General features: G+C 39.2%; 3 protein-coding genes across 3 annotated transcripts; 1 reads left to right on the top strand and 2 right to left on the bottom strand.

Annotated features, from left to right (window-relative positions):
• Positions 1-5906: 5906 nt before the first annotated feature.
• On the bottom strand, positions 5907-7064 carry LOC137716851 (CBS domain-containing protein CBSX3, mitochondrial). Its single transcript, XM_068456216.1, has 5 exons — positions 6807-7064; positions 6645-6726; positions 6483-6556; positions 6343-6403; positions 5907-6227 (listed from the first exon to the last, which is right to left on the bottom strand). Exons 1-5 carry the CDS (start codon positions 7062-7064, stop codon positions 6085-6087), a joined length of 618 nt encoding a protein of 205 aa, XP_068312317.1. The 3' UTR covers positions 5907-6084.
• A 302-nt stretch (positions 7065-7366) lies between these two features.
• LOC137718382 (uncharacterized) lies at positions 7367-9584 on the top strand. The gene has a single exon (XM_068457921.1). The coding sequence runs from the start codon at positions 7752-7754 to the stop codon at positions 9495-9497; it is 1746 nt and encodes a 581-aa protein (XP_068314022.1). The 5' UTR covers positions 7367-7751; the 3' UTR covers positions 9498-9584.
• A 12-nt stretch (positions 9585-9596) lies between these two features.
• LOC137718381 (tubby-like F-box protein 5) lies at positions 9597-12531 on the bottom strand. The gene is made up of 5 exons (XM_068457920.1): positions 12063-12531; positions 11183-11547; positions 10990-11077; positions 10729-10861; positions 9597-10611 (listed from the first exon to the last, which is right to left on the bottom strand). Exons 2-5 carry the CDS (start codon positions 11537-11539, stop codon positions 9945-9947), a joined length of 1245 nt encoding a protein of 414 aa, XP_068314021.1. The 5' UTR covers positions 11540-11547; positions 12063-12531; the 3' UTR covers positions 9597-9944.
• Positions 12532-13653: the final 1122 nt, after the last annotated feature.

Here is a 13653-nt window from a genome sequence, read left to right as displayed (position 1 = left end):
GCTTGTCCCATTCATTCACTCTCCCATATCCGTTTTAAACATGTCAGAGTCGAAACATCAAGTTTCAAAAAAAAAAAAAAAAAACAGATGTACATCAGTATCTCGATAAAATTTTCAGTATGCCATCACGGTTTGGCACCTCAATAGTATCATTATATATTTCGTGTATTATATTATGTTTTTGACATACTGAAATTTTATTTTACGCCCTTGATGAGAGTGGGGCCTGCTATTAGATTGGGGAGAAAATTTTCATTGTGACGAGAATACGGATGATGTCACATCCCGGCCTGGGGGGGACCACTTCCCGGGCCCTCTCCACCACTGTAGCACGATATTGTCCGCTTTGGGCCCCGACCACACCCTCACGGTTTTGTTTTTGGGAATTCACGAGCAACTTCCCAATGGATCACCCATCATGGGATTGCTCTAGCCCCCTTCTCGCTTAACTTCGAAGTTCCTAAGGAACCCGAAGCCAGTGAGCTCCCAAAATGCCTCGTGCTAGGTAGGGATGGACATATACATATAAAGATCGCTCCCCTGGGCGATGTGGGATGTCACAGGTGATGGTAAAATTGCACACTCAGGAATTCGTTACTTACTTATCGGGTTTAGGGTTTAGGGGTGGAAAATTTTATTTTTTAAGTTATTAGCTTTTTAACACACATATCCCACTATTTATATAGTGACACATACCCGATGTGCCGGTCATATTTAAAAATCTCTTTTAGATTAGGAGAAATTTTTTATTGTAATGAAAATACAGATGATACATCACGTATTTTTATGTAAATGATAGAAAAGTTATTATGTCACATAGAAAAAATAAATAAAAGGAGATTGGGATTTGTACGTAATTGAATATTGGAACTTGGAAATTGGAAATTGGTGGTTCAAAAAAGAGGCTTCTAATAAGCTACATTCCAAAACGGATTTTTGCAGGCCAAGCTGCTGGCTGAGTCAGCACTCAGCACGGGGCTGTCAACCAAGTGTTGCTGTTTAGTTCCGTGTCAGTTTTGGTATGCAGTTTACTAGCCGCAATAGTCAATTTTCAAAATCCAATTTTTGTATTTGCTCGAGAAGATTAATTTTCCCTTCAGTAACCTACCCTTAAAAGTGTTAGCAAAACAAATTTTCATAATTTCGAACTTTTGACAATTTAAGAATGGACAAGAAATTCAACAATCAAGCGGTCTCAAATTTATGAAAACATGTGTTGCAGTATTATTGTGTAGGAAATTTCTTAACGGTCTCAAATTTATGAAAACATGTGTTGCAGTATTATTGTGTGGGAAATTTCTTAGTTTAGGATTCTATAAGAGGAATGCTTGATATCTTTGAGCCATTTATTTAAATTGGGGTTGCGTGGGTTGTTGATGCAGAAATCTGTGAGCCGTTTGGTTTTTTTTTTTAATTGGATTTGGTTTCGAATTTGAACATTCAGCTTCTATTAATGAATTTGTCAAGAACCGGATAAGATATTGTTTGCCGGATAAGATATAGGATCACCTGTTAAGAATCTGATAAAATATTGAGTCATCCGTTAAGAACTTCATAATATACCCTTTTTGCCTGATCTAGACATTAGCATGTCAATTTCTTGCATAACCCATTAAAATAATGAATATGATACGAAAACAATACGAACACAATAAACACGACCCGTTTGTTGGACCTAGCTGTAGACGAATCCAATTGATTTTTTTGTCTTTCTATGGTGAGTTTAACAACTTAGTCTAGAAGAGGGTATTTTCTGTTGTCATGTACCTTTAAGTTAGGCTCCCTAATGTTTGCTGTTTTTTTCTTAGCCGCACCAACATCGTGGACCCTAATGTTAGGCACAGACACTCAGTCACTTGTTGCAACGAATCAATCCAACTACTTACATGTTTTTCTGCTAATGTTGATGATCGCTTTTGTGTTCTGTGTTTGATTAATTTACATTGTGCAACATGTTTTTAATGAGCAGGAAGGAGTCTGTCTGTTCAGACAAGTTGCTGGGGTTCTTTGGCTTCGGAGATGCTGCAACAATGGAGGAGCAATGAGCTAGTGTATATATAGGTAAATGTTCTTGGAATCTTTGTTTGAAAAATCCACTAAATCTCTTTGATTCTTTGAATTTTTCATATCTCAAGTTCAGTTGTGGGAAAGTTGTGATAATGTTTTCGATCCCTTTTAGTTCTTGTGGAATATTTGTTCTGAGTTCTCCCAACTATGAGGTCTCCCCACCTCTCCAAATTGTTTGACTGGTCCCTTAGCTTTTAAGATGAATTTTTCTTCCAACAAGAATGTTATTGCAGTGGTATCTCAAGTCATATAGTGGTATTTTAAACTAATTATGTACTGTTATAATAGATAAGTTTCTTTCTCACTATTAACAGAGAAAAATTCTTAGGTTTGGATGATCGAACCACGTGGCTGTTTGACCTAAGAGATGAAATTTCACACCTGTTCTTACTCCCCTTGTATTCGACCCCACCCAAATCTTGTGCTTTTACTTGTAAGAACACGTTCATATTTAACCATTTTTGTACTAATTTCTAAAAAAATAATTTTAGGCTTTGGGTCTACTCTTTACTAGATCAATTTTTTTTTTTTTAATTATTCGGAAATAGTAGGCAAAGTGTTAAAAAAATTGCTTGTCAGAACAAGCCTCGCAAATTGTCGCCAGAATGTAGGGCATGATATGTCTTGATAAGCCATAACTTGTCTTGACACGCTAATTCTCTCATCGTGACATGCTATAATAAGCTTCGCGAATTGTCGACAAAATGCATAACGTGTCATAGATGTTTTTTCTTCTGTTGTTGATGGTCGCGTCGGTGTTGCGTCTGAATAATTTACATTGTGCAACATGTTTTTTATGAGCAGGAAGGAGTTTGTCTGTTCAGACGAGTTGCTTGGATTCTTTGGCTTAGGAGATGCTGCAACAATGGAGGAGCAAGTAGATCGCGCGCGCGCGCACACACACACGCACACGCACACATATATATATATATATATATATATATATATCAATGCTTTGAAAGGCGGAGGTGTGGGCGAGGCGTCTCATGGATAGTCCCGCCTAGGCACAATTACATATAATATATAAAAATATAATACTTTGTAAAATAAATATTCATTGTTATTCAAAAATGCACATGTCACAAACAAATTGAACTCACATCACAAACAAGTTTAACCAAGCAATCAAATTAATCAACAATCAAACAAATAGAGTGGAAATCACACATTTAGTCTTAAGTAAGTGCATATTTATATGAATTACGAGAGTTTTGACTAATATTTGAGTAAGATATGTAGTCCTAAAAAATAAATAAAGATAAGATAATGTATATTTTAAATAATATAACGTTAAAAGAAAAAACCAGATGTTTATCTTTTTTTTTTCCTGTTGGCAGAATATCCAGGAAAATATGCTTCTTTATCTTAAAAAAATCATAAAAACCAAAAGATGCTTATCTATTTTGAGTATGAAAAAAATAATAATATAAAAAATAAAAAGTGATCATAAAGGATGATAGTGGGATAATAAATGTTAGCAAAGTAGGGTCATTTTAAACTTAAAAAGAAAAAAAATATTAAAAAAAGGAAAAGAAAAGGCGCTCGCGACTTCATCTTCTTCGCTGGAAGGCTGCAACTTCTTCATCTTCTTCAGAAAGACGGCCCCTTGATCACAAAGTTTCAGATCTAGGCAACTCAAAAAAAGAAAAATTGGATGCCCATTGAATGCCTCAGGCGCGCCCAGGCGGCCTGGGCGCCCTTGACGAAGCCTAGGCGAGTTTTCGCCCACTCCTACAAAACAAAGGTGATTTTCCTCACATCCCACCTCCAAAGCCGCCTAGGCGCACCGTGGGATGAATTTTTTAAAACACTGATATATATATATATATATTCAGGTAAATGTTCTTTGAAATCTTTGTTTGAAAAATCCACCAAATCTATTTGATTATTTGAATTTATATATATATATATATATTCAGGTAAATGTTCTTTGAAATCTTTGTTTGAAAAATCCACCAAATCTATTTGATTATTTGAATTTTTAAAATCTCAAGTCCACTTGTGGTAAAGTTGTGATAAGGTTATGGATCCCTTTTAGTTCTTGTGGAATCTCTGTTCCTAGTTCTCCCAGCTATAAGGTCTCCCCAGCCCTCCAAATTGTTTGTTAGTTCCTTAGCTTTTAGGATAAACTTTTCTTCGACAAGGATGTTATTGCGGCAGTATTTCAAGCAATATGTGTTGTTGTAAACTAATTATGCATTCACAAGAGGTAAGTTTCTCTCCCATTGTCAGCATAGAGAAATTTTAAGGTTTGGATGATCAAACCTCGTGGCCGTTTGATTTATTTCCTCCCAACAGAGAAAAATTCCTAAGTTTGGATGATCGGACTTCGTGATTATTTGACCTAAGAGGTAAAACTTCGCACCTATTACTCTCTTTGTATTTTGACCCCACCCAATATGTCTTCGATTAAACAGCCACGTGATCTGGCCATCCTTACCAGAAAAGGATCCTCATTGGATTCTTTTCCTGGGAATTCGATGGATCTTGTAATCGTGTCCGTTCATCGTATATCGTGCGATCAATTTTCGTTAGGTACTATTTATATTTAATTTTAAATTTTAAATAATTTATGACCGCATGATATACGATAAACGAACATGATTACGAGATCCTCACGAAGATCCTTTTCCATCCTTACCAATGACTTCCTCCTCATCATGGCCTTAAAGAAAAGTGTTCAGAAATAGACAGCTAGGAAGATGACGGATAAGATGTTCCGTTCACAGTCTATGACTTTTGAGGACCCAAAACTTTTGACATCTGACGTCTTTTAGATTATATAAATAGGCTATTTGGTCTGACCAAAAAGCACTAATAGCTTAGAACATGAACCACTGACTTTGGAGGAATTGGATTCCAGCTTCCCCCACCACACAAGGTCCAATCATCTGCCACCAAAAAGCTTTGGTCTTTGGAGGAGAACCACTCTAAGAGGAGAATTTTTGCATCAAAATCTTGAGGTCTTTTGATCTTTGAACAATCCTGTATTGATAGAATGTTCGAAAAGATAAGAAGGTTCATCTGCCAGCCAATGGGAGTTGTGCAATATTTGTGGTATATGCTTTATGGCATTGCCGAAAGGTCACGGGTTCAAGTTATTAGAAACATCTTTGGAAAGCGAAGGCAAACTTGCGTACGATAGACGTTCCCTATCCCCCATCCCTCAACTCTTGCAAAACATAAAGGTTTATTGGCTTGACGTCGCTCTTTATAGCATGCCAAACATATCAAATATTGAGTTCCTAAGAAATTGAAATTGAATCTGCAACTATACTAGATAGAGTATATGTTGCTCTCGAAATTGGAGGCAAATGGGATCGCGAATATTGTTCTGTGGCCCGACTTCGTGTCGAGATACCATATTATTCCCCTTTTTGTTTACAATTAGGTTAATAGGTGCTCAAAAATGGATCAACGAGATTTACACCGTGAAATCACACACACACACACACAAGAACACGAGGATTTTGCCGTAGTTCATCCAAATTAGGTTGCGTCCGTGGTTGGGTGTCCCGATGTTTCGTTATTGTAATGTGGTGTTACATTTTATGTTCGGGCTTTGAGAGGTTAGAGAGAATATGAGATTGAAAATAAACGGGATCCCTAAATCAAGAGAGGGAAGGAAACCTTAAAATGACAGTGATGGAACCTTTTTTGTAAAGGGATACCCTCACCTCTGCATTTATTAGGCGGCCTAAGTGACTCCTCAATCAAAGTTTTTCAAAATCATTTTGGCTCGTCAAGTTTAGACTTGGATTTCGCTCTGAAATCCTGCGATTTTCGTTTATTGCTTTCCCTTGAAAACTAGTCATTGAAAATTATAATCGATTCTTTATTAATCAAGCAATATGGAGATCGGGAATTCGAATACATGACTTCAGGGATGAACGTTATTAACCACCTGAACTACAGTTTCCGTTTCTAACCATGAAAGTCTTAGAAAGCTTTATGTTGGAGGTAGTTTTGAAATTTTCTCTACAGTAATTTGATGAACATAAACTGAGATATGTTCTTCTAATAGTATTCTCCCTTGATGTACCCAGTAAGTCGCTTCAGTTCCCCGCTTTGCTGCTCAACCACTGCCCGGACTACATCCTTGATCGAAATCATGCCAACTAGCTTCCCATCTATAACTGGAGCATGCCTTATGTGATTCTCTGTTGACATGAAAAAATCGTCACGTAATTGCTTCCAGACGTTTATAAACAACTGAATGATTGTTCACTTCAATGTCTATGGTAGTTACAGAACAGAAATCGTGCCACGGCGTACCTGTCATAAGTTGCATAGCTTGAAGAACGTTCATGTCGGAAGTTACTGTTATTAATTCGTTCTGTTAAAGAGGTAAAGTTCATAAGAAAAATCGTGCGTCCAAAGTCGATTGGTGGCTAAGAACGTAAACTTGAACTGACCTCATTAGTCATAATCTCTCCAACTCTTGTGTAGATGGGAGATCTTTCCTGCGCAATTATTTTCCTCAGGTAGTCTGCTCGGTTCACACCGCGGTCAATAGAATCCGAATAACTTGTTGAGACATAATTTTTTTCATGCAGTTAGTTCTGTAAATAACTTACCTCTTTCTGTGATGATTCCTGCAATATGCTGATGCTCTCCTGGCTTTAGCACCAGTAACGACCCGATATTGTTTTTCGCCATCTGCAATTTCATGCGCATATATAATATAAACACGAGTATGGTATGAATTTTATATGTACGGATGGATGGTAAGATCGTACGTTTTTTACTGCATCAATTACTGCGTCGTTCGTGTGACACCAGAGCCCGGGTCCTGTTTCTTCATTACCCTTTGTCGCCAGTACATCTGCCACAGTTACATTCTCCAGTCCTTTTTCCTGTGCAGGTGGAGAGGTAACCCATTTTAAACGTGAAACTATCTTTTCTAACCCGGCAACTTCTCCCCCACGCGAATGCTGTAAAATTGCAGACTTTAGTATTTCCTGGCATGATCGCACAGCCCGCGAAATTCCTTGCATTTTTGTTCCTGTTTAAGGAAAATCACGAAAACTTTGACAAAAGAAATAGATGAAAACTATTGATACAGACCTGGGTGTGCAGATACGAAAAGCTACCTCAGAACTCGATTGGAAGCTCCTGTTATGACGGAGAAAGGGTACGCTGCCTCATGTATGGTAATTCGGTGTAGCAGCCGAAGGAGCAAGATGCTGGTGCAAGTCATCTCTTACTTGACAATTTGCTTACATCTTATTCCTTTCTTGAATGACTGCATGAAGGAAAATTTACTTTGCTTCTACATTGTTTACTTCTTTGCCAGGTTACTTACCCAGATGGAAAGTTTATATCGAAACTCCAGAGCCACCGTGGAATCTCAGGTGTAGGTAAGTTTCTCTTCCGAGAAGGCATGATTGATGTAAAGAAAACAACGTGAAAATTTTTCATACCTGTTAGGGAAGGAAATGGGAGATTCCATACCTGTTAGGGAAGGAAAACCTGCCTTCGGGAATTTCCGATTTTTCATGAATCATAAGTTTGTAAGAGAGGTGAGCATCCATATACAGAAAAGGTATAAACCAATTTGACAGAAATCCCAGAAAGTTTCCCAGGTATCTGATACAATTTCGATATATACCAGACCTTTCGTTAAGTGGTGAGCATCCTTCATCTTCTTCAACAAAGCCAACCTTCTCATTTCCAAACCATACATGGCAGACAAAAAGCAACCACAAGCATTTCGCTTTCGCCTCCCTTGGCGTACTCGTGGTTCTCAAGTAGAACCCGACCCACGTCCAGTGGCTAAAACCCAAAACCCTGCCCAGACCACCACCTCAATCCCTGTTGAGCGACCACCATTTCGGCCTGCAGGGAAAGCACCTATGAAGGCCTCTCCTTCCCAAGCTCAGTCTCCATCGAGGAATGAACCTCCACCACCATCACCATCTCGTTCTCCCTCCGAGTCCCAAAATTCTTCTAGTGGAACAACTCAAACTCGGGTTGAAGTTGAAGTTGAATCCTTTCCACCCTCACCATCTCGTGTTGCCACCGAGTCCCAAAAATCTTCTAGTGGTACAACTCAAACTCGGGTTGAAGTTGAATCCTCTCCACCCTCACCGTCTCATGCTGCCACTGAGTCCCAAAAAGCTTCCAGTGCAACAGCTCAGACTCGGGTTGAATCCTTTCGATCCTCACCATCTCCCATAGCTTCTCAACTCCAAGCAGCATCACAAGAATCCCCTAAAGCGCAATCTCAGCCACACACTCAAGAAAACTCTCAGCTTCCTTCCTTTTCCACTGAATCTCCATCACCTGCCACTCAACCAGAACCAAAGGAACCATATGCAGAAATCAGCACATCCGAAACTATTTTCAAAGCTCAGAATAATACTCCAACCACCGTTCAAACTCATGCAGCTTCCGCAGAAGCTGTGGAAACCGTTGCCTCACCCAAGAAGGTAGATCCTGATACCATTGGCGGAGATCAAAAGCACCATCCCGAATCAGAGACAGAGTTGAAAGAGCATAAAGAAAGGGAGAAAGTACTGCTAGTGATAAAAGAAGAAAAGGCGAACGATCCAGACTATAAAGAATTGATGCAAGAAACAGCCACTCAACTTCATGCTGCAGTAACAGGCTTCGGAAACCACACCAAAGACCTACTTGAAGTTGCATCGCAAGCAGAGCAGCGGCACAGCAAGGAAGAAGCTTTTGACAGAATGGAGACATTAGCCAGCGCCAGCTCCAGTTCGAAACTGACCAAAGCTTCAAAAGACACAAGCACCCCAAGGATATCTATTCAGAAGATGGTGTCATCAACCGTGGAACAAGCTCCCCTGCATAAAGAAATCAGGGAAAATACTTTGAAGCTTAATAAGCTGGCCACTGAGGACCAAATGCATGAAAAACCGGTTAGCATCGTAACTGTAGCTGGTGAAAACAGAGGAGCATCAATGCACATTAGCTCAGAACCGGAAAAAGGAGGAGAATTCGTGCCCATACACCGCAGTTATAAGACCAATCCAGATGACAGCCCGGAGGCTACTACTGATGGAGAGGTAAGCAGCGAGGAGGAAAAATTCGATCAAACGAGTAAAGAAGATCGACATATGACAGCATATATCAACAGCAATGTACAGAGCATCAATAATGCTATCATTTTCAATACTTCTGTGGCGGAAAGGAATCCAGGTGTTCAGACGGTTTTTTCTCATAACCCAGCAGAATCAATCAAGCCAAATGGTAAATCAGATCCCCTCAAAACACACAAGGCTCAAATAACAAAAACACCGTCTGAGAAGCTTACTCATGAATCCACTGTGAGACGGAGGTGCCTTCGAGGGCTCTTCATGGAACCAAGTGATTCAGACCCAGATAATCCTGAAAGGCCTCGGCGTCATGGCTGCCGCTATAGTTGCGGAATGAAAAGAGACGATACCAATATTGGGATTCTGTGATTAAGATCTGCCAGCAGAGATGTAAGAAAAATATGTAGCACGCCTAACTGTAACCATATGTGTACAAAGGAAGAATAGGAAATTAATACGAAGCATGTACAAAATTCTGCAAAATTGCATTTGAATAACAAGATTCAGTACAAGAGATCTTTATGAGAAAAGAGGGATTTTCGTACATCCTCCAGAAAGTGAAACATGGAATATCTAGAAGTGATGTTACATACTTGGAGGAAGTTGCACACAACTGCTTTCGCGCAAATAAATAAATTGGCAACTTACACCATGCTTTATACAGGTTACAGCCATTACACAGACTACTGCGACTTCAACGAAGGCACTTGCCGATGACCAAAAGCCATAGCTTAAAGTGCATTCCAAAAGTATAATTACAGTTAATTCTAAGGGAAGACGAGCACGATAGTCATGTGATGAGAGAATAGACAAGAATCATTCGCATGCTGGTTTTGTGTCAAAGCTGCTCAAGCAAACTGCAAAGGCTTGGAAGGCAGAGAGAGGGTAGCGATAATCCATTGTGAAAATGTCTTTACCGATCTTCCCGAATTGCAGTATTACTCTCTCTTGTTCAGCCAATGGAACATTATGGCATGGCTCTGTACCGGCCACCAGCTGGAAATTCTTCACAGAGGCCACGGTAACGCGTCCTTTAAAATTCAGACACCAACACTGCAGCTGCTCATGCCATCTAGGAGCTTTATTTTTCAAAATGAGTGGATCTTTTGTGCCTCGTTCCAAATCCGTTGTGGGGACACTAGAGCACAAGTTGGCAAGCTGCTTAGATCCCTTTGAAACATGCATTGGACAGCATTTTGGAGGAAGGCAGGTCGCTAACTCTGTTGGAGTAGGAGCAACGCCCCCTTCTTGAACTGCTGACACGGGGATTGATTGCATGATGCACTGCATTCTCCTTGGTCCCCTTGTTCGGAGGATGTTGAGCTCGTAACATACGGTAGCAACACTATAGCTACCAGCAGGTATCCTTGGAGATAGCTTCTTTGGATTCATCTTTCGATGTGACCAGTAATTTGTTTGGATGGCTGAGCCTTGTGGAGGCTGACTGTCATAAACGGTAAACTTGGAACCCAGAAAATTAGACCTGCTCAGCATTTTCCAATAAATTGCACGAAAAGAAGAATGAGTCGTAGGTGTAACAGCACAAAATGAAAAATGAATGACCGCGTCAAAGATAAAGATACATTTTATTTAAGCTTGCCTTAATTTTCCAACGTAAGAATTGCTTGCTCGAGAGAATTCATCTGCAGCCAAGGACACCACAAAATGTGTACTTGTTGCCCTTCTGACCTTTCTTGCTGCCAGCAATAACTTACTCACATCCCCACACAGAGCTGTAGATTTATAAGAAAGAGTTAGTCACACGTTTACATATCCATTGCGAAAGAATTTGAACACCGATTTCCAACACACCCAAGTCATGATTCGTGAATAATAAGGGGAGAAGCATCCAAACATTTACCGGGGCTTAGACCAAGGTACAGTAGATACGTTGAAGTTTCTCTTTCCCTCTTAATAAAGCATTGGATCGGATGATCTCTTGGTCCCGGCTAGTAAATATATGCAAGTAATGAGGAAAGTGAAAATCTTTTGTAGGTAAGTGAAAGTCACATTCCATAAGAATAACCTAAAGAATGTTGTTTATCGAAAAATACCTGCTTGAGTGAGACAGGGAAGGTAAGCCAGCCACATTGCTCTGGAGTCTTGACTATCTCTTTCGTAATCTCCCTCCATGACTTGCAAACCGAAGCACAAGCAATCACATCTCTCCGAGCAGGCCAGGAAGTCTCACTCGCTTCGACGCGTTGGATTATGTCAAGAAGCAACTCTGGGGGCAAGTTTGCCCACTTGCTTTGCTCAACTGATGTAGGTGATGACAACGTATGCTCTGGGGCAATGTGAGATTTAGCTCGGCGGCGCGTGTGCTTCCTCTCTTCCCCTCCTCTTCGTGATTTCTTCCCCTTGTCATCTCTCATTTCGAGTAGCTCGTGAAACACGTTTTTGAACTGCATCACTCACTCTAATAGTATTTCCACAACAACTATGATCACAATTCAAATGTTGTAGCTGATATATTTTCGTAATTTCGCAGATCTAATTATACGAAAAGCTTCCATAAGAATCTATAAAATCAAATTCTAAGAACATCACAATCATAAAAAATAAATTTTTAGGAGATCGGTTTGTTTTTTTTTTTTTTTTCAGTGGAAAGTTTTCTTCATAAAAAAAATCCTGCAAAATTTGAATTATTTTCTGGTTGCATCACAACAATCACTCATTTAACATAAAAGTATTGAAATTTGATCGACGAAAATGCTAAGAATTAAGAACAATGTGCATCATAAAACAGAAAAAATCAAATTAAATACTCGAAATTTACACAAAAAATCGAATTTCTTCACATTCCGAACCTGAAATCGCATGAAAAAATGATAGAAAAAAATTGCAAAAAGTCGAGATCCTACCAAAACACTTAAAATCCGGATCGCTTGAAGAAGCTCAAAGATTCAGTTTAGAGAGAGAGAGAGAATGTACCAGTAGGGGAGGAGGCAAATGCGCGTGGGGATTTCTGGAGGCTTCTAGGAGAGAATGTACCAGCAGGGGAGGAGGCAAATGCGCGTGGGGATTTTTGGAGGCTTCTAGGAAATCACCAATGTCGCCCACAAATACAAAAGCTTTAGAGAGAGAAAGTGAGAGAGGAGAGAGAGAGGGTATATACTCATATACTATTGACCATATCGGCGAGGCCAAAACGAACAACGCCAAAGAAGCTGATATTTTCAATTTCTGAATTTTAAAACATAAAATTATCCAAATGAAAATTGAAATTTAATTTAATTTGAAATGCCGTGGAGATTGCGGTTGTTCACAGTTGGTTGCAGCAGCAGGCGACGAGTCGTGCCACTACAACCACCACCTCAACCACCGTGCGCCGCCACCAACACCTGACCGTCTCTCTCTCTCTCAGCCGAAAAGCTGTTCTCTTCTGGAAGAGGGGGTTGGAATCCCGCTCTATAAAACGCCTCTGCTCCCTTTTTCGTAACCAACTTCTATTTTTTGCCGGTTAAACTACTGGGGCCCCACTTCCACGTGTGCGCCCACACGCTTGCTTCAGCCTCCGTTGCGATGGGCCCCGCTTTGTTGGAAGATCTGTTTGTGGCCGTTCTTTTAACCGGGTACCTATCCTACGGTCGCGTCTGTCTGATTTTCTTACGAGAACATTGTGCTACACAAGAATATTATTATTTTATTTAATACAATCGTTATCCACGCTCATATATAATTTCTATGAATATATATATTTTACACAACAGTTGTGTTATTCACGCATTTATTTTTACCTCTCATACACACCTATTAATTTTCGATCATCAGAATGAATGGATTGAAGAAGATTAATGGACAAAAATTAACAAAAGTGTATATGAGATAAAAATAGGTGTGTGGATAGTATTACCTTTCATACAACTAGTATTTGAACATAATGTGATTGTATTCAATACATATAAGTATTGAAGTCAAATCCATTTTTACATGATAGCATGAGAATAAAAGTTAATTAAACTATACAATGGGCCGATAATAATTTATTATCGAACTCTTTATTTATAAAAGTCAAATATAAGATCTTCTACTTATAAATATTATAACTAGAACTGTTTAATTTCTTAACTTTCATTTGAAAATCATGTCTATAAAAATTTATTAAATAACTAAAAAAATATTTTTGTCTATTTAATTTTTATTTTCCATGTGTACACTTCGTCAACTTAATTACCACACGTTGCCTTAATTAATCTTCTGAAAGAAAAAAAAAGAAAAAAAAAACTAATTTCCCATGAGTGAGGATCCTCGCCGGATCGTCATTGTGAGGATCTCGGGGAGCCTCAAGTCACATACGTTCATAGTACATCGTGCAGTCAGAAATTATTGTAAATTTTTTTATTTAAAATTGAATATAAACAGTACCTGACAAAAATTGACCGCACGATATACGATGAACGGATGTGATGGAAAAATCCCTGAAATCCTTACAAAGAGAATCCGGCAAGTATCCTCTCTCATTTCCCGCAGTGGTAAGATCTTCTCATAGGGCTGTATGTTCTTAGCTTTTTGTAACTACTAA

Source organism: Pyrus communis, chromosome 15, assembly GCF_963583255.1.
Source record: "Pyrus communis chromosome 15, drPyrComm1.1, whole genome shotgun sequence".
NCBI classification, from domain to species: Eukaryota; Viridiplantae; Streptophyta; class Magnoliopsida; order Rosales; family Rosaceae; genus Pyrus; species Pyrus communis.
This window is presented reverse-complemented; position numbering and strand designations above follow the sequence as displayed.